The sequence below is a fragment of the Eurosta solidaginis genome, chromosome 4, assembly GCF_040869045.1.
Source record: "Eurosta solidaginis isolate ZX-2024a chromosome 4, ASM4086904v1, whole genome shotgun sequence".
Taxonomy (NCBI): Eukaryota; Metazoa; Arthropoda; class Insecta; order Diptera; family Tephritidae; genus Eurosta; species Eurosta solidaginis.
The window spans coordinates 5816655-5837731 of record NC_090322.1 but is presented as its reverse complement, the minus strand read 5'-3'; the positions used below and the strand labels follow the sequence as shown (position 1 = coordinate 5837731).

The 21077-nt window shown below is 37.5% G+C and overlaps 2 protein-coding genes across 4 annotated transcripts in view; both read left to right on the top strand.

Annotated features, from left to right (window-relative positions):
- The window catches only part of Usf, a 61635-nt gene that overhangs the window by 13943 nt on the left and 26615 nt on the right, over positions 1-21077 (top strand). Inside the window, exon 5 of one of the 3 annotated variants that reach the window (XM_067779824.1) lies at positions 8523-9569. The exons of 1 other annotated variant lie outside the window; for it this stretch is intronic. In XM_067779824.1, coding sequence (XP_067635925.1) covers positions 8523-8556 — 34 coding nt within the window. In that variant the 3' untranslated portion in view covers positions 8557-9569. Of the gene's footprint in view, positions 1-8519; positions 9570-21077 lie in introns of those variants that run through there. One more of the 3 variants, XM_067779823.1, reaches the window with a different exon arrangement.
- Lrpprc2 (Leucine-rich pentatricopeptide repeat containing 2) lies at positions 3-3670 on the top strand. Its single transcript, XM_067779815.1, has 3 exons — positions 3-1292; positions 1350-2590; positions 2680-3670. Exons 1-3 carry the CDS (start codon positions 211-213, stop codon positions 3591-3593), a joined length of 3237 nt encoding a protein of 1078 aa, XP_067635916.1. The 5' UTR covers positions 3-210; the 3' UTR covers positions 3594-3670.

Here is a 21077-nt window from a genome sequence, read left to right as displayed (position 1 = left end):
TTCAGTGATACCAAGCAAACATGTTTACGTGTCATCAGTGCTGAACACTCAACATTCTTATCAGCCGCTGTCTAACAGCTGTTTTTGACAACTACAGCCGCAATGCAATTGAAAATACAAACAGCGCGTGTAAATTAATTATTTTTGTTGCATTTTCGTTAATTGTACGAATTTCTTCATCTGTTTAATAATAATTATTACAAAATTAAAATGAGTTCGCGTCTAGTTCAGGCTACTTGTAAGTGGCAGAGGCTGTGTTACGTTGCCCAGCGCTTCTATTATAAACAGAATGTGACAATCTGCGGTTATGCAACTGCAAGCGCACCAAAGGACATACCTCAACTACCAACAGACAACTTCAATGGGCAATTAAACAAATGGATTTCAGTACAAAAATGTATTAAAAGTAGTTATTCAACTGCAGCTTATGCAGAACGTCCATCAAAGGTACCACCAATGACTGCATTGATGGACAAGTTATTAACACATCATCAACGTTTTGGCCAATTAAACTTTGAGCTGTGCGAAAAGATAATAACACAATTGGAGACCAACCCAAATGTTTACAATCAGCTACTGGAAGTAGATAACGCACATTTCCTGCTAGGCGCTTGTGGTACTCAGATGCCATCACGAACACCCAAAGTACGCTTGAACATGTTTGAACGGTTATGGACTTATATGGCACACCATTCCCAATTAAATGCAACAGACTATATAACACGCCTACACGTCTTAAAACATAATCGCGCAACGCTTGCTGATTTTCGGGTGTTTCTAGAGGAGTTCAATAAATTAAATAGCGGCAATGAGTATGCACTATCAGACATTTTTGTGGAGCTTTTGGAGACCTTATGTGAAGCTGGGGATATGAAACAAACAACAGAGCTACTTGCGGTAATGCGCGAACGCGGATTGCCATTGACGGAACGCCATTTTAATGCGTTAATATTGGGTAATTCGCGAAGTAAGGATATGGCTGGTTGTCGCTCTGTGCTCAATAATATGACTGCTGCAGACATCGTACCCGGTATAGAAACACAGTCGGTAATATTAACCGCCTTCTTAGAAAATGAAACTCCAGAAAAGGCGATTGAAATGTTAAAAGAATTTCATGGACAATTTAATGCGCCACAGTTAATAAGAATGCTCCGTAGTCTCTTGTATAACAAGAAGCAGCCAGAAGCAGAATTGATTAAACACTTGATACGCGAATTGCCGAAAGATTTTGCTGAAGGTATAGAAGTGGCATTACCTCTAAGGCTTTTATGCATTGAATTTCTATATAATGGGTAAATCATAATTTATTTTATTGAATCATTAAAAAAGTGGTTTCTTTTTTGTTTTAGTGATATATCTACAGTGATGCACATTATCGCTAGTTTGCCCACGCCACACTTCAACGAGAACCAAGATATTGACACTTTTGGTGTATTTCTTTTGATAGAACTATTCCGTGCCAAATGCGACGATACGCAGATACTCGAGGTAGCCAAACTGTTGCAAGAAAGCGACAAGAACACACGTGCTTTGCATATTGTCACAGAAGTAGCTCTACGCCGTGATGCTGCTACAGCGCTGCCATTTTTAAAATCATTGTCCGAGCAGGAAGCGCTTCGTCCGCACTATTTTTGGCCATTAATATTGCAATATCAACAGCAGTCGGGTGAAGCCGGCTTACTCAATGCGTTAAAGGAAATGAAATCTTTAAATGTAATATGCGATCATGAAACAATAATGCAGTATATACTACCCAATATATCTCTGCTGCTTCACCGTCCGCAACAGGCCATAAAAGCATTAGACGATGCTGGCCTCAAACCATCTTTAGTGCTAATGTATATAATAAAACATTTACTCATGCATCAGCGACTGGCAGAAGCTCATGATTTGCTCGAGCTGTATCCCACCAAATTCGTAGTTGAGGAGCTGGTTTCCATACTTGCTAATGCGGCTGTCAATGTGCGCGCCACTAAGCGCTATCGACAGTTTACCAAGTTGCTGTCGGCATTAGCGAAAAAGAACGAAAATCAAAAAGTTGATTGGGTGGGGCAACTTCTTCAAAGTATGGTGCAGGAACAAATACGATTGCGCAGTGATTTAAAGGCGTTACAACGCTTCGTTGATGAAATGACAAATTTCGGTTTAGTGATATCGCCTGGAGCGGCGCGTGCAATTGTAATGTTGTTGGAAGATCAAAGCAATAAAGACGCGAGCTTAGCTTCAATAAAAGAAGCTTTAAATAAAATAAGCGATCCCAGTGTAATGTTATTGCAAAACGCTACAATCTCTCATCAAAATTCCTCCTTTGCAAAGCATCCGCGAAATATGTCCTTGGAAGAGCTCGAATGTCATCTTAACGAATTAGAAGGCAAAGGTATGAATACTCGCGGTGTATTACGACGGTTGCTACAGTTATGTGTGCGCGATGGCTATTTGGAGCGCGCATTAGAGGTTAAAGCCAAGTGTGATAAGCTGCGCGTACAAGTGAGCGCCGGCATGTTAGCTAGTACGTTGGATCTGTATATTAAACTTAAAGATTTGCTCAATGCCGAAAAGACTTTGGAACGACTTCAACAAGAGTTTCCAGGTAAGCAACATTATTATAATTAAAAATTTTCAATAATTACGTATATGTATGTATATATATATATATATAGTTTTTTTTTTTTTTTGCAGATTTTCCCATAGACGAACATAAATTCATTGATTACGCTGCGTTATTAGTACACGAAAAACAGCTGGAAGTCGCAAAGAATATGCTACAACTACGTGCTGTTAAACAAAAAATTTTTGGCGGTGACTATGTTATTAAAAATGTTTGGAACTTTCTTACGAATGTTGCGAAACTTGCTGCGCAAACACCCCAACTAGAACCGGAACGTAATTTGACTCGCGAAAACTTTCATTTTCTGCAAAAATTACGCTATTGTAATGCACACAATGCTGTTTTGGGACCAATCGTGCGCGAGCGCTTACTACGCTATGATATTAAAGGCGCTGTAACAGATTTTCAAACGCTCGCCAAACAATACAAACATACACCACTACAGTTCGAGTTACTCTGTTTGTTGGTGCGACTTTGCAATGGTCACGAACCAGAAGTTGCGCAATATGGTGATGTAAGTGAGGCGGACGCACAACAACTCTTGGATAATGTGACTGATAGCATTAGCAAAGTACATGGTTCATTAAATATGAATAGCGGTTTATTGCTGGCTTTCGCTGCGTCTGGTACGAATAATCAATTGCGTCGATTACTTATCAATCCAGAGTTTCGTATTAACGACGAATTGCTGCTGAAAAATTGTCAGCATTTGGGTGAAGAAGGCGCTGTGGAAACTTTATTGCGTTTGGCACGTGGCGCCCGCGGTTTCGGACGCGTCATCAATGAACAAAATATCTACAATATGCTGCTAACACACTTCGCCAAAGCGAATAACTATCAAGCGGCATTGGATTTGTATGAACGTCTAGAGGCAGATGATGATTTGAAAATATCACAAGAATTTTTGAGTAATCTAGTACATTTGCTGCGTGTCAATAAAATCGAAATACCAAGTAGAGTGGCATTACAAGCGCAGATCATGTAATGTGTGCCAGCGTATGCGCGCGCTTAGTTTATAAAATAATTTAGTCATATAAAAAGGCAATCAAATAAGACGTAAAAGCTTTTGAAAATCTCTACCTGAGAGAAGTTAATCCTACGGTCGACAAAGATAGACGGAGAGCCAATAGACACGTACATAAACACAAATTCAGCGCGTCACCAATCACCATCACCGCTAAAGAGGTTGAGGACGCCATTGGTCGCGCTAAACCATCCAAAGCAGTGGGCCCAGACGGCATAGCCATGCCGATGCTTAAAAGCCTAGGGAAAGAGGGTTTCAAATACTTAGCGCATGTCTTCAACCTGTCTCTTTCCACCTTTGTCATACCCGAGAAATGGAAAATGGCCAAGGTGGTCCCGCTACTAAAGCCTGGGAAACCAGCTAACATAGGTGAGTCGTATCGTCCGATATCTCTCCTATCGCCAGTAGCAAAGACGCTTGAAGCCATTTTGCTCCCTTATTTCCAAGCAAATTTGCAGCTAGCATCTCATCAGCATGGCTTCAGAAAACTCCATAGCACTACCACCGCGCTAAATGCCATTAGCACCCAGATAAATTGCGGTTTAAATCAATACCCCCACCATAGAACAGTACTCGTAGCGCTAGACCTATCAAAAGCTTTTGATACGGTCAACCATGGCTCATTACTGCAAGACCTGGAAGGGTCTACCCTTCCCCCATGTCTTAAAAGGTGGACCGCAAATTATCTGGGTGGTCGGCAGGCATCGGTGCAATTTAGAAACGAAACATCAAAACCAAGGAGAATTAAACAAGGGGTGCCACAGGGTGGTGTCCTATCCCCACTTTTGTTTAATTTCTACATATCTAAGCAACCTTCACCACCGGAAGGAGTCACAATCGTTTCCTACGCCGATGACTGCACAATAATGGCCACAGGCCCAGGCCCAAAGATCGATGAGCTATGCAATAAAATAAACGGCTATCTCCCTGATCTCTCCAATTTTTTCGCCTCGCGAAACCTGGCATTATCACCGACCAAATCTTCTGCGACCTTATTTACAACATGGACGTCCCAAATGTCGACCATTTTGAACATCCACGTCGATGGCACTACGCTACCGACTGTCCTACACCCCAAAATCTTGGATGTGACGTTTGATCAGGATCTACATTTTGGTGAGCACGCAGCCGCAATTGTTCCGAGAATTCAGAGCCGTAACAAAATCCTCAAATCCCTCGCTGGGGAAAAGATAAAGAAACGCTCATGACTACATACAAAGCAATTAGCCAGCCGATTACGTGCTACGCGTCACCCATATGGTCGCCAAGCTTAAAAATTACCCACTGGAAGAAGCTACAGGCCTGCCAAAATACTGCTCTCAGAATTGCCACGGGCTGTCTTCTTATGTCCCCAAAACACCATCTGCATAATGAGGCGAGAATGAAGATGCTGACCAAACAGTTCCTGTGGAATACCCAGAAACCTGAGCATTCCAACAGACATCTGATTGATGAACCAGCACCGCTTAGGGGCTTAAGGAGTCATCTCCGTAAGCATTTTGAGGAAATACGGCACCTGAGAACCCAGCCGTATGAAGCGAAAAAACACCCCCAGCGGGTTAGGGGATCAGAATATACCCGCGGTAGGTCGTAAGAGGCGACTAAAGTACCATATTCAAGGGGCTGTGTAGCGCAACCCTTCAGGTTGCCAGCGCAATATATAGCTTCTCCAAACCCAATTGTCAACCTCACCTATCCGCGGCGAATCCTGTTTCACTAACAGACGAGGCTCTGGCGACCCCAAGCTCCTCATTGAATTTGGGGGTAGGGAGGAAGGGAATGGCCTGAAGGTTAAATGTGGCCACATAAATCGTTCCCGAGATGGTCGGGCTAGCACCTTAATGGTGCCATGGTACCGGAGCGTACCGGATTTGTATCCGGCAAAGGACCATCACATCGATGACACTCCCCACAGCATTCGGGGAGCAACCTTATCGCTACAACAACAAAGCGAAAAAACACAAGCAGGTCCTTGGTGAACTCCATAAACAGGCGTCGGACCTTTATGCCGGGAATTGCCCGGTGAATCCATTACTTAAAGAAAAGTATCCAAAACTCGCGGAAGAGGAACGCATACTCCCCAGGGAGACGCGTGTCACTCTTGCTCACTTCGTTCTGGATACTGTAACAGGTTAAACTCTTACCTATCCAGAATCAACCCCGACATACAAAATGTATGCCCCGCTTGCAATGTGTCCCCACATGACACCAACCATCTCTTTAATTGTAATGTGGAACCAACGTCTCTAACACCCCTTTCCTTATGGTCCACCCCGGCAACTTTCCTTGGACTCCCGTTAGAGGATATTGATGACAATTTGTGATCTTTCGCGGCTGTTAGGTGGGGCGAAGCATTGCTACAACAACAACAACAGAGAGAAGTTTATAATTAAAAAGCTATCGATTTATTTGCATTAGTTAAGTTAATTTTATTTTCTAGCAGCTAAATGCAATAATATACAACAACGCAAACACATACAACATATTTTTTTTGTGACTAATATCTTGAACATTACAAGCGATAAGAGCTGCTCCATATTTGACTGTAATTTTGATTTGGGTAAGTAAGTACCTATTTTTATAAATTTTATTGCAGAAAGATGAAAAATTCTTATTTCGCGTATGTGCAAATCTAGTCGGAGTTCAAAACATGAAATTAAATAAATATTAAAATAATTTAATAAATTATAAAATTAAAAATTTCTTCAAATAAATGTTTTCATACATTTAAAGCAATACGGGCAATCCCCGATTAACTCATATAAATAATTTTTTATTTTTCAAAATCTATTGTTAAATAACTTGATACTAATTGAGTGTCGTATTCATGAAACAAATTTTAAGATTTGAGTTGTTTCCATGGTTTCCAATATAAAATTTGATGAACGCATAGCACATACGGCGTACGGTATTTCTATATAAATTTCAGCGCATATGATTTGTGTGAATTTTTGACTGTAAGTTTTATATTTAAATTAATTATAATCTGCTTTTCTAACATAATTTCCCAATAATTGTGTATGTAAGTATTTAATAATATCACTTAATGCGCCCACATAACGACTCATTTTTTCCTAAACACAAATTTCATTTAGAATCGGTATTTGCGAACAATTTTAATATTTATTATACATACATACTAGAGATATAACGCCGCCGATAAACGCCGCCGCCGTCACCGATTTTGGTCGTTTTTCGCACGCCGCCGCCGAATGTCAAAAATATCGGCGTGGCGGCGCGGCGTCCGGCGCGTTACTATATTTTCTACTCGTTTAAGACTGTTTAGGCCATTTATTGTTCATGTCGAAAATTGGTCGGATATGGTCGAAAGTTGTGTCAATGGATGCGCATCACTGCCAGTTATAAGAAACTAATTGCGAAATTTTACTCTTTATAACTATTCAAAAGTTATTTAAAATAACAGGCGTTTTCGATGTCAGCTTAACACGGACTTCCCATCACCCAATTCAGCAAGTTATTAAAACAAAATACTAAAAGAAAAGTTATATAATAAATTTATATGCTCACTTTGCATTTTTGAAAAAATTAATAATGAACAATTATTTGAAATAAAATGACCCAAGGCGAACATGGTTTGAAACTGTCCTCAAGAATAAGCGAAATCAGTGATGCAAAATCCTTTAGTAGGTTCTAGGGGCATAAACACTCCTTTGAAATTATTCTTACCTCATACTTAAGTTGAGGATATATGTATGTACATATGAGAAGGGTTTGAAAAATCGCTTGGGCTTACATTCAAACATCTGTTGTTTATTTGCGAAACTATACAATAGCGTCTGAAATGTTAATTTTCATTTTCACACTTCATCCTTCAACACCTAAGTCTCCCGGTTTGACATTTCCTAAAGTTGGCGGCCCTATTCAAAACTAGTCCCTTGGAGTGAATCACATTGATTATAGCCTATCAACCAAGTTTAAATATCACCTACACGTTACGGCTCCTTTTACAATTGTGAATACGTAGGCACATATATCTACCAGGTGAGGCTTTGTCCTTCGCAAGAACACTCAAAGTGGTGAAGCAAAAGACAGTGGAACTAATGACCGTGTGTGATACTACCCTAACGTAGTGGACAGTCGAACTTGCCTGAAAACTGAAGCTACGCGGTCATCCATAATGAGCTCCTATATCGTAAGGCCGGAAAACAGTAGTTAACAACTTTCAACTTAAAATCCGTCGGCTTTCATTATAAATTTGATTTAACGAAGACTATTGAAATCAATGTTGTGAACACAAACGTCTGCAATCTTTGGTCTACATTTTAAAAATTTTATCCAGGGTCCTTGTAAAATTTTAATTATGTAGATGCGCCGAGGATTATACGGATTTTCACCCATGACACAATGACATCCACTTAGACTGCTTATGATTTCGAGGGCGGCATCTTTGGCCGAATAGTCACTCCCTAACGTTTCACAAAGTGTAGCTCGGCAGCATAGCGCAACAAAAGCATCCGTTGGAAAGTTTTCGGAGCTACACCTAGAGCTTCTAGGAAAGTGACGTCGACGAAGGTATGAGTTCGAAGTCGCAGTCGTATAGCTTCTGTACTGGCATATGGTGTGAGGCTCAGGAGGCGTGGTAGCGACTGGTGGTAGGGATTCCTACTGTTCGCACATCGGAAATTTTAGCTTTTAAAAACAGCCGAAAAAACTGGAGGCGCCCTGTGGCACGATAGTCATGAGTATTAATAGACCATTCATAGCAACCCTAAGTCGCCTTTATGCGTGACCGCCAAGGAGCGACATATGATTTAAAGAAATTGTGTTCGCGACGATTATTAGGAGTTAACCCTAGGTGAAACTACGCTTTGCACGAGATATACCGGCAAAAGTGTGACTATTTTATGTATCTCTATTTCTTTTCAGCAGACGCAGCAGTACCAATTCCAAAGACCGGGGTTAGGTTCGAAGCCTCTCTGGAGCATGCGAACGAGGGACAATCCCTTCGCAAGGAGCTACTCCTGAAAATTTTTGAACGGTCTGCGAGATTTTGATGCAAAAACCCCGGATCTTTCCGAAATGGCCAACACGTTGATTTCCTTAAATACATATAAACAAAAACTTTCCTAAATATTATATTTTAAATAGAAAAATCAAGCTTTTAAAGTAAGAACACCGGCGTACGCCGGCGCGCCGGCGACGCCGCCGCCGCCGATAAAGTGATCGGCGTAAACGTCTAAAACATACATACATATGTATATCTATTATTTTTGCATTGTTTTAAAGCAAGGAAGTGTAAACAATATTTTTAGTAAATAAATACGCATTAACGTGTTTTGGACAAATAATTTTGTTTTTCGTTTGATTGAAAAAAAATTTTTATCACAGCTTAGAACATTATATTTAATTTGAAGGTTAAGAGAACCAAACCTTTCCTGATGAAAAAATTCCGTAGCTGAAGTCGATATTCTTTAAACCCTTTCTGTTGGTCTAAAAAATGATTTTGTTTTTAATTTGTATTACGTTTGCTGTCTTCATCAATAAAAATAAATTATGGCCGAACTGAAATTTTTTCCATGAAATATGAAAAGATTTATGTCGCTGAGAGAAATGAAGAATGTAACAACAGACCAAAGACCAAGCCATATTTGTATATGTGGAAGTGGTTTTGAGTTGCTGTCCTATCATACCAAAAGTCCCAGATTAAGTGACGGAACACCTAAAATAAACACGCAACGGAAGACCTAACATTGACTCCCGAACACATGATGCAAATTTGTCCTCTGACGAAAGTATCAACCCCCATGGATGTTGGCCCTAGACTGCAGCAAAACAGAAACGATAAACACTGTCAATAACGCCTTGAAACCCCACAACGTCTACCACACTACTTAACACAGCAGCGAAAAACAACTATCCTGTAAGTTAAGACAATATACCTTTAGCTTAAATACCAATATTTTTAATTGCAGGGAACCATATGGTCTCAGTAACTAGGTACCCTAACCAAAAATAGTTTATAAATTTATTTGTAAACTATGATAACAATAATAATAATAATAAAAACCACCAATAAGCTCCCTCAATTCAATTCAAAATGAAAACAAATTAAATTTCAAAAAAGAAGACGGACGGGCTATGAGGCAAGGCGAATTCAGTACCAAGTGTTGTTATCCAAAAGCTAGTTGCTTCTGCTTGATTATTTTCAAAGCGAATTCAGTACCAGGTATTGTTATCGCAACAGCTTTTTGCTTCTTGATTATTTTCCATACAACGCCTTGTACAACAATATGTAAGTTAATTGAAATCAATGTAAAATTTCTTTTGACTTTACATTCTTTTGCACGGCGAATTGGTTGAATTCGCTTTGCCACCACTTGGTATGGATTCGCCTTGATTATTTTCCATACAGTGCCTTGTACTTTAATATGTCAGTTAATCTTCTTCAGCACGGGGAATTGGGTTGAATTCGCTTTGCCACCACCTGGTATGGATTCGCCTTGCTATGAGGTCTTTAAGAAGCGTTAGCTCTGCAAGAGAAATTTAATGTCATCCAGGAGTTTTTCCAGACAATCAAGGCGAATCCACACCAGGTGGTGGCAAAGCGAATTCAACCAATTCGCCGTGCTGAAGAATGCCAAGTCAAAAGAAAATTTTCATTGATTTCGATTAACTGACATATTGTTGTACAAGGCTTTGTATGGAAAATTATCAAGAAGCAATCAGCTGTTGGGATAACACCACCTCTACTGAATTCGCCTTGCAGACAATAAATTGTGGTGGAAGGTCGTTGAGAGCGTCGGAGGGAGAGAGAAAGTCTCTTCGGCACCGCATGCATGTAAAGCAATGCTGGGGTGTGCGTGGTCTGGTGGAAATCCACTAAGAAACTAGAACGAAGCTGTTTCAGAACCATATAACCTCACTTGAGTCTTTTGTGAATGTTTCTTTTCACTAATTATAATTAAGGCCTTTTCAAATTGCTTGTTTTTTTTATGCACAAAATATTAAGTATGCGCTAAAAAAATTAAATGGCAAAAGATGATATCTAAATGTTTTACAGCGGTGCTATTTAGGCCTTTTTTTTGCCCCTATATTCCGACCATAATTCACTAATATAAATGTGTCCAAAAAGACAGCACTCTATTTCGACATTAGCACGCACTACGTCTATATCTTAATATATAAAAAACACGTGTCACAACATTTTTGGGCACGATGGACTCCTAAACTACTGAACCGATTTTGAATTTGTTTTGCACCCCGTGTGCAGTTTGATCTAAATTGAGAGATAGGATAGGTTATATCTCAGTTTACAGTCGCAATATTATTTTATTGGAATTTTTTTTATTTGTTTATACGTAATAATAAAATGTTACGTATACGCAGTGTCACTCATATTTTCAGGTGGGTGCGGATATTACTTACTTACTTAATTGGCGCTTAACCGTCTAAACGGTTATGGCCGTCCAACAAGGCGCGCCAGTCGCTCCTTCGCTCCGCCAACCGGCGCCAATTGGTCACACCAAGGGAGTTTAAATCGTTTTCCACCTGGTCCTTCCAACGGAGTGGGGGCCGCCCTCTACCTCTGCTTCCATAGGCGGGTTCCGATAGAAACACTTTCTTGGCCGGAGCATCATCTTTCATTCGCATAACATGGCCTAGCCAGCGCAGCCGCTGCGTTTTAATTCGCTGGACTATGTTGATGTCTGCGTATAGCTCGTACAGCTCATCATTAAATCTTCTTCGGTACTCGCCATCGCCAACGCGTAGAGGTCCATAAATCTTTGCGGATATACTTCCGTGTAATTGCTTGGTGTTTAATTAAACAAGCTGCTTATCAATAAAAAATATTATAGCGAATGATATCAAGTATAGCACATCACCAGGCCCGCCGAGAGGGTGGGGGGAGGGGGTTCTGAGGGGAGATACATATGTACATACATACATGCGGAAAAGATAATTACTTGATAAACTAAATCAAAAGATGATTAATTTTCTTTTTTTTTCTTTTTATCAATTATTTAAATGTACAATAGTTATTTTATGTTATTTAGCGTTTGACTTTTTAACAACATTCAGCCACTCACAAATACACGCAGAAATATTGAAAGACATTCGCGCATGCGCACATATTAACACACACATACATGCATTCATATCTAGCAGACATTCACATCTATAAAGAATTTAGCTTTAATTTTATTATGCAATTCTTCATTTTTTACAATCAGAGCTGGGTAGTAATGATTACTTTAGGTAATCAATACCCGTCGATTCCCCATTACATGTACTTGATGAAAGTAATCAATTCCTTTCCTCCACAGCAAAGGAATTGATTACATTTCAATTCTTCAAAAAAAAAAAAATACCAAAAGTAATTTCGTTTTTTGAGGCTCAAGTGCAAAAAATTTTTTGTTTGTAATTGAAAAAAAAAAAATACTTTGCTCAAATGTAATTTCTGCCCAAGTACATTCGAAAGGAATTGCAAATGTAATTGTAAATTTTCCAATTACATTACAAGTAATGGAAAAAGTACTTTCGAATTTCCCATTCCTCAAAGGAATTGCAAAAGTAATTGAAAAATTCTTAGTGTAAAAGATATTTCTGCGATTCAAGCGGTGATTTTGTGAGGCCATAGTAACTTTTTGGACCATAAGAAAATGTTTTTAAAACACAAGCACTGCCTTCAATGACTTGCAATTCATTTCTTCTCGCCATATATGAGGAAGGTTATGGCAAGATTGTATCATCGTAGTTTAGGTTTGCTGTTGAGTGGCGGGCCAATTGCTCTGTACGTGGCTAGCAACGTTTCTTCATCTTTTCCCCAAGTGCTACTGGCAAGCGACTTGAGGATTTTGTTGCGGATTTGTACTTTAGATACAACTTCGATGGCATACTTCTTGAAGGTGAGAGTATGACCGAATGTTACTCCTAAGATATTTTAGTGGCTGATAATCGGTAGCGCAACACCATCGACGTGAACGTCCAATATTCCACGTCGTAAAACAGTGGCTTTGGACAGTGGATTTGGCCGGCTAGGTTCGGATAATTTGCAGTTTATGTTTACAAAGGGGAAAGGGTGAATCTTCTATATCTTGGAGTATAGTACCGTGGTTGACTGTTTCAAAAGCTTTTGACAGTGCTGGTAGTGCTATGTATTTTGCGGAAGTCATGCTGATGAGTGGCTAGGCGAAGATTCGCACTAAACTGACGGAGCAGGAAGGTTTCCAATGTCTTCGCTACTGGCGAACGGAGTGATACCGGTCGTTATAACTCACCTTCGTTAGCCGGTTTCCCAGGCTTGAAAACGTGCGTCAGATAGCTTTCTTCCTCAGCGCCAAGATGTTTTAGCATTGGCACGACTACTCCATTTGGACCTATTGATTTAGAAGGTTTGGCTCTTTTCATGGCTTCTTCAACCTCTGTGCGGTGATGGTAACGGGTCACACGTCGTGTTTGTGTCTATGTTCCCCTCATCCGGGGAATTAAAAATTGCGGGCATTAAAAAATACCGTCAAAAACCGCTCACGCATCTCTTCGAGTCACAAGAGTTGTATCGCCAAAGGCGATGGATAAATTACACAGGCCGACAAAATTTAACCAACATTCAGACCCAGATACCGGACTGTATATTTTTTGGAAGGTTTATGATGCTCTGAATCCAAATCAGAATTGCTCTATCAGCTCTGGTTTTCGAGATATCCTAACCTAAAAGTGCAAAAACACCGTTTTTGCCCATATTTGAGTTTATGTAGTCTTGCAGATGTTTTCTTTCACCAATATGAAAAGATGTCATCTTTAAATACAAGTCTTCTTGTTTCAAATGGCGTTGAGTTTGCTTAAATATTTTTTCCCTGAGATATCGCATTTTGAAATTTTGTGGTGTGGTAGGGGTGGTTTCTAGGGGTTAGGCACTTTTAGGCACTGATAGAGAAATTTTGAGGCCAGATTTCGATTCATAGCATCAAAATCCTTCGAAAATATATAGTCCAGCTTCTGGGTCTGAGATGCTGTCGGCCTGTGTTATCATTGTGTTTTTTTTGGGTTAGATAAGGACTTTATATTTGGAAAATTCGGACTCGTGTGCGAAAATGGAACATGTAGAGTACAGCCTCGGTATCAGGATTCTTTGGAAATAATGCAAAATCTATTCAAATATTTGTTTTTCCTTTTTGTACCTTTCATGAGAATGAAATGGTATATTAGGTTCGGTCTGGTTCTCGGAAATTGTAAGTCCTTAAAGGAGAAGAGAAAAACAATCAAATAAGCATACCGAAATTATTAGGGTGACGAGCTGTTGCTATCCGGCTGTCTGTATGAACGCAAACTAGTGCCTCAATTTTTGAGATATCTTGAAATTAAGAGAGCGAGTATATTTTGGTGCACCTTACAATCGGTTTTTCAGAAAAAGGATTTTCGCCAATTGTTTCTCGTTTTAACAATGTGGCAAGCATTGTTGTCTGAAAAATCGTAAAAAACGCCAGAAAGAAATTACAAGAAAATCGCTCCATAAATTGATTTTGTTTAAAATATGTCGGCCCTGGTTAATTTCCCGGGAAAATAAGAAAGAAACAGATCAGGCTGAGAATCTAAAGCATCCACAATTCTCCTTGAACATATAAACAAATGTTCATTAAAATGGGTCCAGTTTTGTAGGAGGAGTTCAGTCACAAACACACGTGCATATGATATACATATATCTTTTAACGAAGGTATGATAGGAATAATGGGGATACCATTACTTAAAAACTCACAAATTTTGCGTAACGCCTTATTGCCAAAGGCGAGGACAACATCGTACTGTGAGGAGGTGGAAATGCAAATATCCCGACTTAAAATCAACGAGGCACCGAAGAACATCTGACCACTAAACTTTTCAAACAAGGAGGCGAAGCGATGCATCATTTCTACGCGAACTTTTAAATATTAAGAAGCATTTGGCATTGAGAAATTTAGTAGCACCTGGTGCCGCTATACCTTAGCTACACGTCACTTCAAACGCTTATGCGGTTTTATACGTTTATACGGTCTGCTTTAATATTATTTATTACAATATGATTCAGAAGAGGCAACTATTGATGGATCAAAAGATCAAGAATACGAGAAAAAAGTTTTCCGGAACATTATTGGTATTTACGTTATACCAGCTGAATGTATCAAAGAGAATTAAAAAGTATGCTTCTTACCTATAGCCACCACCCTTTGATAGCGGAGGAAGGAGAGGAGATCCCTTACCAGTTACCACTCAAAAGAAAAATCTGATGAAATAATGAAAAGTGTGACCCGAAAAGTCACCCACATCAACCCGCGTAAGTTCCTATACACTTGTAGTTTTTCAATTACTTTCGCAATTCCTTTGAGGAATAATTGGAAAATTTTCAATTACATTTGCAATTCCTTTCGAAAGTACTGGGGCAGAAATTACATTTGAGCAAAGTATTTTTTTTTTTTTTTCAATTACAAACAAAAAAATGTTTGTACTTGAGCCTCAAAAAACGAAATTAGTTTTGGTATTTTTTTTTGAGGAATTGAAATGTAATCAATTCCTTTGCTGTAGAAGAAAGAATTGATTACTTTTTCCAATTACTGAGGAATGTAATGGGTAATGTAATGGAATTGAATTTACCAAGCTCTGTTTACAATACAGTTACGTTTTATAATTGTTAGTTTTTTTTCGTTTTTTTGTTTTGTTAGTTTTACAACTTGTAAATTTTTTTAAGAGTTTTCCAGTCAGCGTTATTACATACAGATCTCTAGTATTTATTTAATTTCTCCCAAAATTTAAATTAACTTCAAGCTATATTTATACATACATATGTATGTATGTTACTAAATAAATAAAGGCACAACAACAATGAAGCAAGCTGCCACTCTTGTGTACATCAAATCAATCATCATTTGCACACATACATACAAAGCAACGTAGAGATAACTCACACACAGATGTAGTCATCAGCCGAAGTTGTTCCCACACATGCACATGTATATCACGTATATATGTATGTAGCTCAATTACCAAGCAGGAGATACAGCAGAAGGCGAAACGTCTAGACTTTAGTAGAAATTTGAGAATGAAGCGACGGAGAGTATAAAAGCAGCGCAAGCTGAGTAATCAGTTTGATTTAAACACGCTATTAGTTGCGAAGTGAAGTATAATTGTACTACTTCCAAATTATTCTAATAAAAACCATTTTGCAATACAGAATATTGGAGTGATTTATTCAACAGTTTAGCGATTCGAACGTTAGCACAAGGTTTCAAATAACCGGAATTTCCCTAAATTCGTTACAATATGTATGTAAATATATGTCGTCGGTCCTATATTGGAACTGCTAGTTTCCTTGGACTCCGGTTAGAGGCCTTTGATGACATTTTGTGAGTCGTCCCACCTATTGGATGTGGAGCACTGTAAACGCAACAACAACAAGGATAAGTGGAATATCATCCTACCTTCTGCTGTTAGCTCAAATTAGTTCGCCCTAACTCAGATAATACAGCTCTGGAAGTTTCGAGAGAAACGTTCTTTTACAGATTTTTGGATTTATGGTTGGTGTCGGCGAAAAAGGAAGAGACAGAAAAGTTGTACGAGTTTTATGCATACTACATCGTCAAACCTACATATCGCCCGTTTCAAAGTAAACAGATGTAACTCGAAATTTTCATTTTTTTAGATATTTTGATACATTTTGATAACTGGCAGAGGCCATTATATTCAATCTTATGTAATAGTCATTGAGACAAAAATGGCGGAAATAGATTCCTTTGCATCTTTGTATTATAGATTTTCGCAGCTAACCTGTTAATTGTAAACTGAGCGTTACTCCGGCTATGCTCTTTGAATATGCTTTGATTTTTTAATGTAAAGTGAATCAAGTCCAAATAAATCTTTAGTTTACGATAATTTATGATATTATAAAGAAAACTTTGTATTATACTTCAAAATTTTTCAACATTCATAGCTAAATACTAAGAAACTCAAAACTTAACAAACATCAGAATTATTTAAATCCGTATCCAGCTGTTTTACATTTGGAAGAGGTAAATACAGACAAATCCATAATTTTTAAATAATTATGGTGCTTTATTTCAATTAATTAATTTTATTTATTATAATTTTATAACTGAAAATATAGAAGTTGAATTAATGGACGCTCAGCATATTAAAAGCTTGGTTCCTCAATATGAGGTTGATAGTAGCCTATCAGAAAACGAGAAAGATCCTAAAGAAATCACAGAAGTTTTTAATATCGCTTCTTTATCTAGTACCGCATCTTCTGAAGTTATTACTCCGCAGCAAATTAATTATACAGACCAATTTTAAATATTCTCGCGGAATTTTGTTCTCGCGGATTTTTTTATTCCCGCGGAAATATTCCTCCAATTCTGTTCTCCTAGGGAGAACAATAATTGGGGAATAGGAATTTCGAATTTTCGAAGTCAGCTGTTTTGTCAATTGAAATTTCGTTGCACATTTCTTCTTCTGTTTAAAAAATTGAAAAGTTAAATTATTGTTGCAAATTTGTTGGAAATTAAGAAAAAAAATATAAACAATGCACAGTATTTATAGCATTTCATGTGGTATTCACTGAAATGAGTAATGAATTGGTGCCACAGCAACATCAACAGCGGAACATAAGAAGAAGACGGCCGCATAACACAAATCTGCCGGAGTTGCCTGCTTTCATTCAGCAAAGCAATTTTCTGGCGGCCAAGTTGAGTTGAATTCGTCCTTCATCATATGCCAAAATCTATTTAAGCCTTATTAAAAAATCCTTGCGCAATTTCGGATGGCTGCATCAAATATGTATACCAAGAGCTCTACCGTTGCTTATGATATACTTTTCGACTTAAAATAAAGAATATTGTTGTTGTTGTATTAACAGTGAGAATATTGTGGTAGAATGTAAATACATATTTTAGCACAAATTTGTACAAATAAGTGTTCTTTCTTAAAATAACCAATTTCCTTTAACTATTTTGATACATTCCCTTTAATTTAACTAGTGAAAAAACTCCTATGAAATGGCAGAGAAATCTCCCTCTCCCTCACATTCATAATACCTACTTTTCTCCCATAACCGGTTTCCGCTTTTTCGAACATTGTTCAGAATAGGAGGAAAGGGAGAAGTGAAAAAACTCACAAGGAATTTTTATTTATAATACGAGGAATGGGAGAAGGGAAAAAACTCGCACGGAATTTTCGTTTAGAATTGGGCTGATAGAAATGATAACGTAAGTACTTTTATACGATTTACATAATGCTGTTTCTATTGTACAACAGCGTACTTTAAGAACTCAATTACTCGACCTACACGTCAAAAAAGGTCGATTTTAAAATTTCAAACGTCTCCTGTATACACAGATGAAAGTGATGCCGATCTCAGCAATGCAGATCCAACTTTCCAATGCGCGTTTCGTAGAAATAACTATGTGTTTTATCAATCTTCTTCTTCAGTGAGTTCAAATGAAGACATTTGCTTCAACTCAAAAAAAAAAACCAAACGTATATCTCAGCCCTTAAATTGGAAACAGAATAAAATGAAAAGCTATCGTAACAGAGGTAAATCTTATGTATCCAGAGCTCAAAAAAATGTCCCGGCACGTTGCCTTAAAACACCATGTAATCAAAAATGTAGCTTTAAATGTTCTGAAAAAATTAGCATCGAAGATAAGTACGCAATTTTCCGGAAATTTTGGGATTTGGGTGACTTATTGAAGCAACGGACTTATTTGCTTTCGTGCATGATCGACGTTAGCCCAAAATATAAGTATTCAAATGCCAAGCAGCCAAGACAAAACAATAAAGCATTTTATTTCCTAGTAGATAATCAGCCCAACTCTAAACGAAAATTCCGTGCGAGTTTTTTCCCTTCTCCCATTCCTCGTATTCTAAATAAAAATTCCTTGTGAGTTTTTTCACTTCTCCCTTTCCTCCTATTCTGAACAATGTTCGAAAAAGCGGAAACCGGTTATGGGAGAAAAGTAGGTATTATGAATGTGAGAGAGAGGGAGATTTCTCTGCCATTTCATAGGAGTTTTTTCAATGTTAAATTAAAGGGAATGTATCAAAATAGTTAAAGGAAATTGATTATTTTAAGAAAGAACACTTATTTGTACAAATTTGTGCTGAAATATGTATTTACATTCTACAATATTCTCACGGTTAATACAACAACAACAAAAACCACAATATTCTTTATTTTAAGTCGAAAAGTATATCATAAGCAACGGAAGAGCTCTTCGCATATTTGATGCAGCCATCCAGAAATTGCGCAAGGATTTTTTAAGAAGGCTTAAATAGATTTTGGCATATGGCGAAAGGCGAACTCAACTCGACTTGGTCGCCAGAAAATTGCTTTGCAGAATGAATGCAGGCAACTCCGGCGGATTTGTGTTATCCCGCCGGTCTTCTTCTTATGCTCCTCTGTTGATGTTGCTGTGGCACCAATTCATTACTAATTTCAGTGAATACCACATGAAATGCAATAATGTGCATTGTTTATACCTTATTTCTTAATTTCAAACAAATTGGCAACAATAATTAAACTTTACAATTTTTTAAACAAAATAAGAAATGCGCAAAGAAACTTCAATTGACAAAACAGCTGACTTCGAAAATTCGAAATTCCTATTCCCCAATTATTCTTCTCCCTAGGAGAAAAGAATTGAGAGGAATTTTTCCGCGGGAATAAAAAAATGCGCGAGAACAAAATTCCGCGAGAATATTTAGAATTGGTCTGAATAAGAACATAAGAGTATGCAAAACATTCCTTAAAGCAACTTTAGATATTTCAGAACGTATGATTTATACAGTTCAAGCAAAGTCGAAGGAGCACGTATTGGATCTACAAGATTTGAGAGGAAAATCTTGCAGTTCCAAGAACCCTCAACTGACTGAGGATATAAAAGCGCATATAAATTCAATTCCTCGGATCGAAGCGCATTACGGCAAGTGCCTTCTCGTCTAAAGAGTACATAGATGTTAGTAAAGCTATACGAGATTTATTTAATGATTTTGGAAGCCAGCAATACGATAATTTAAAAGATCCTGGATCATATCAAAAATACTATGATATATTTAAAACCGAATTCAATATTGGTCTTCATCACCCCAAAAAGGACCAGTGTGACCTTTGCGTGTCTCGAAATAAACTTGATTTAAATGACGAGCTAGAGGAAAAATATAACACTTGTGTATGGCATTACTTGAAAGATTTAAGTGATCAAAGCGAAGACCAAATTGATGTGGTATTTTACTCGTATAATTTTTGCGGTCAAAATAAAAACAAATTTATAGCTTCTTTGTATTTCTTTGCTGTACAAAACTTAAAAATTAATAGTATTACACATAATAAGTTCTTAATCAGAGGTCATACACAAAATGAGGCCGATAGCGTGCACAGCATTATTAAAAGAGAGGTAAAAAAGAACTTAAATTCTGGCCCGAGCTAAACTTTGAATCATTCTATGACTTAAAAGCTTTGCAAGCTGAATGGGGATACAATTTTAATACCAATATGGATGAAAAAGATTTAAATTGGAATGAAATAAAGGTTTTAAAAATGACTAAAGAGCATCCCAGCACATTTTTTTACAAAACATCTTACAAGCAAGAAACTTACGAGGAAGTGAATGTAAGAAACAAACGAAGAAAAATGAAGCCTATTACAGCAATAGAACTTAAGTCGGCATTTTTCAAAAACAAGAGTTGAGTGACAACAAGAAAAGAGATTTAAGAGATCTTCTACAAAAAGGATTAATACCTTCCTTCTATGAAAGCTTTTATAATTCTATATTATAAATATTTAAATTTGTATTAAAAATACTAAAATAGTTAGTAGTGTTGAATGCTATGAATAAATACCACGAAAATCTTTACAAAAGAGTTTCTCTTAGCTTTTAATTAGACCGTTAATAAAAAAAGTACATACTAATTTTGGTTAAACTCGTTTTTTCTGCCTCTACGGATAATTAAATTAATGCCTTTGTGATATGATACTACAAAAATAAGATTATATATTTTTACAATAAAAACAATTTTGAGCGTGTGCTCCAATAAAACGCAGCATTTCATAAAATCGATTTATTTTTTTTAAATGAAACTGCAGTATTCCAAATTACTCCGTATGAAACTATTTCTGGCTGTATAATTTTTCTATTGTAAAGTGAATTAACTCAGAATGAAAAAAGTGAAGCTTAAATTCAGCATCTCTTTCAAAGTAAGATGAAGACATTTTTTAGTAATCTGCTAGTTTAATAATTGTTGTTTCCTGTCATACCTTCCAAATTGACGTGAATCTCCAGGTGCTATCTTAATTAGAGTTAAAATCTAACTGTTTAAAATTACAAAACTTTTTTTTTCCTAAAAAATTAAAATTTTGAATTACATCTCTTTACTTTGGAACGAGCGATATGTAATTTCAAAGCGTCAAACCCAGCGACTAGGCCATTTTACAGCAAGAATAATCCCAGGGGCTAAGAATA

What these genes read in the sequence shown, in the direction of transcription:
- Lrpprc2 (XM_067779815.1), top strand. Translation starts at nt 211, where the DNA reads ATGAGTTCGCGTCTAGTTCAGGCTACTTGTAAGTGGCAGAGGCTGTGT. An exon ending in ATTGAATTTCTATATAATGG is followed by an intron (nt 1,293 to 1,349) that starts GTAAATCATAAT and finishes TTTTTGTTTTAG; the next exon opens with TGATATATCTACAGTGATGC. An exon ending in ACTTCAACAAGAGTTTCCAG is followed by an intron (nt 2,591 to 2,679) that starts GTAAGCAACATT and finishes TTTTTTTTGCAG; the next exon opens with ATTTTCCCATAGACGAACAT.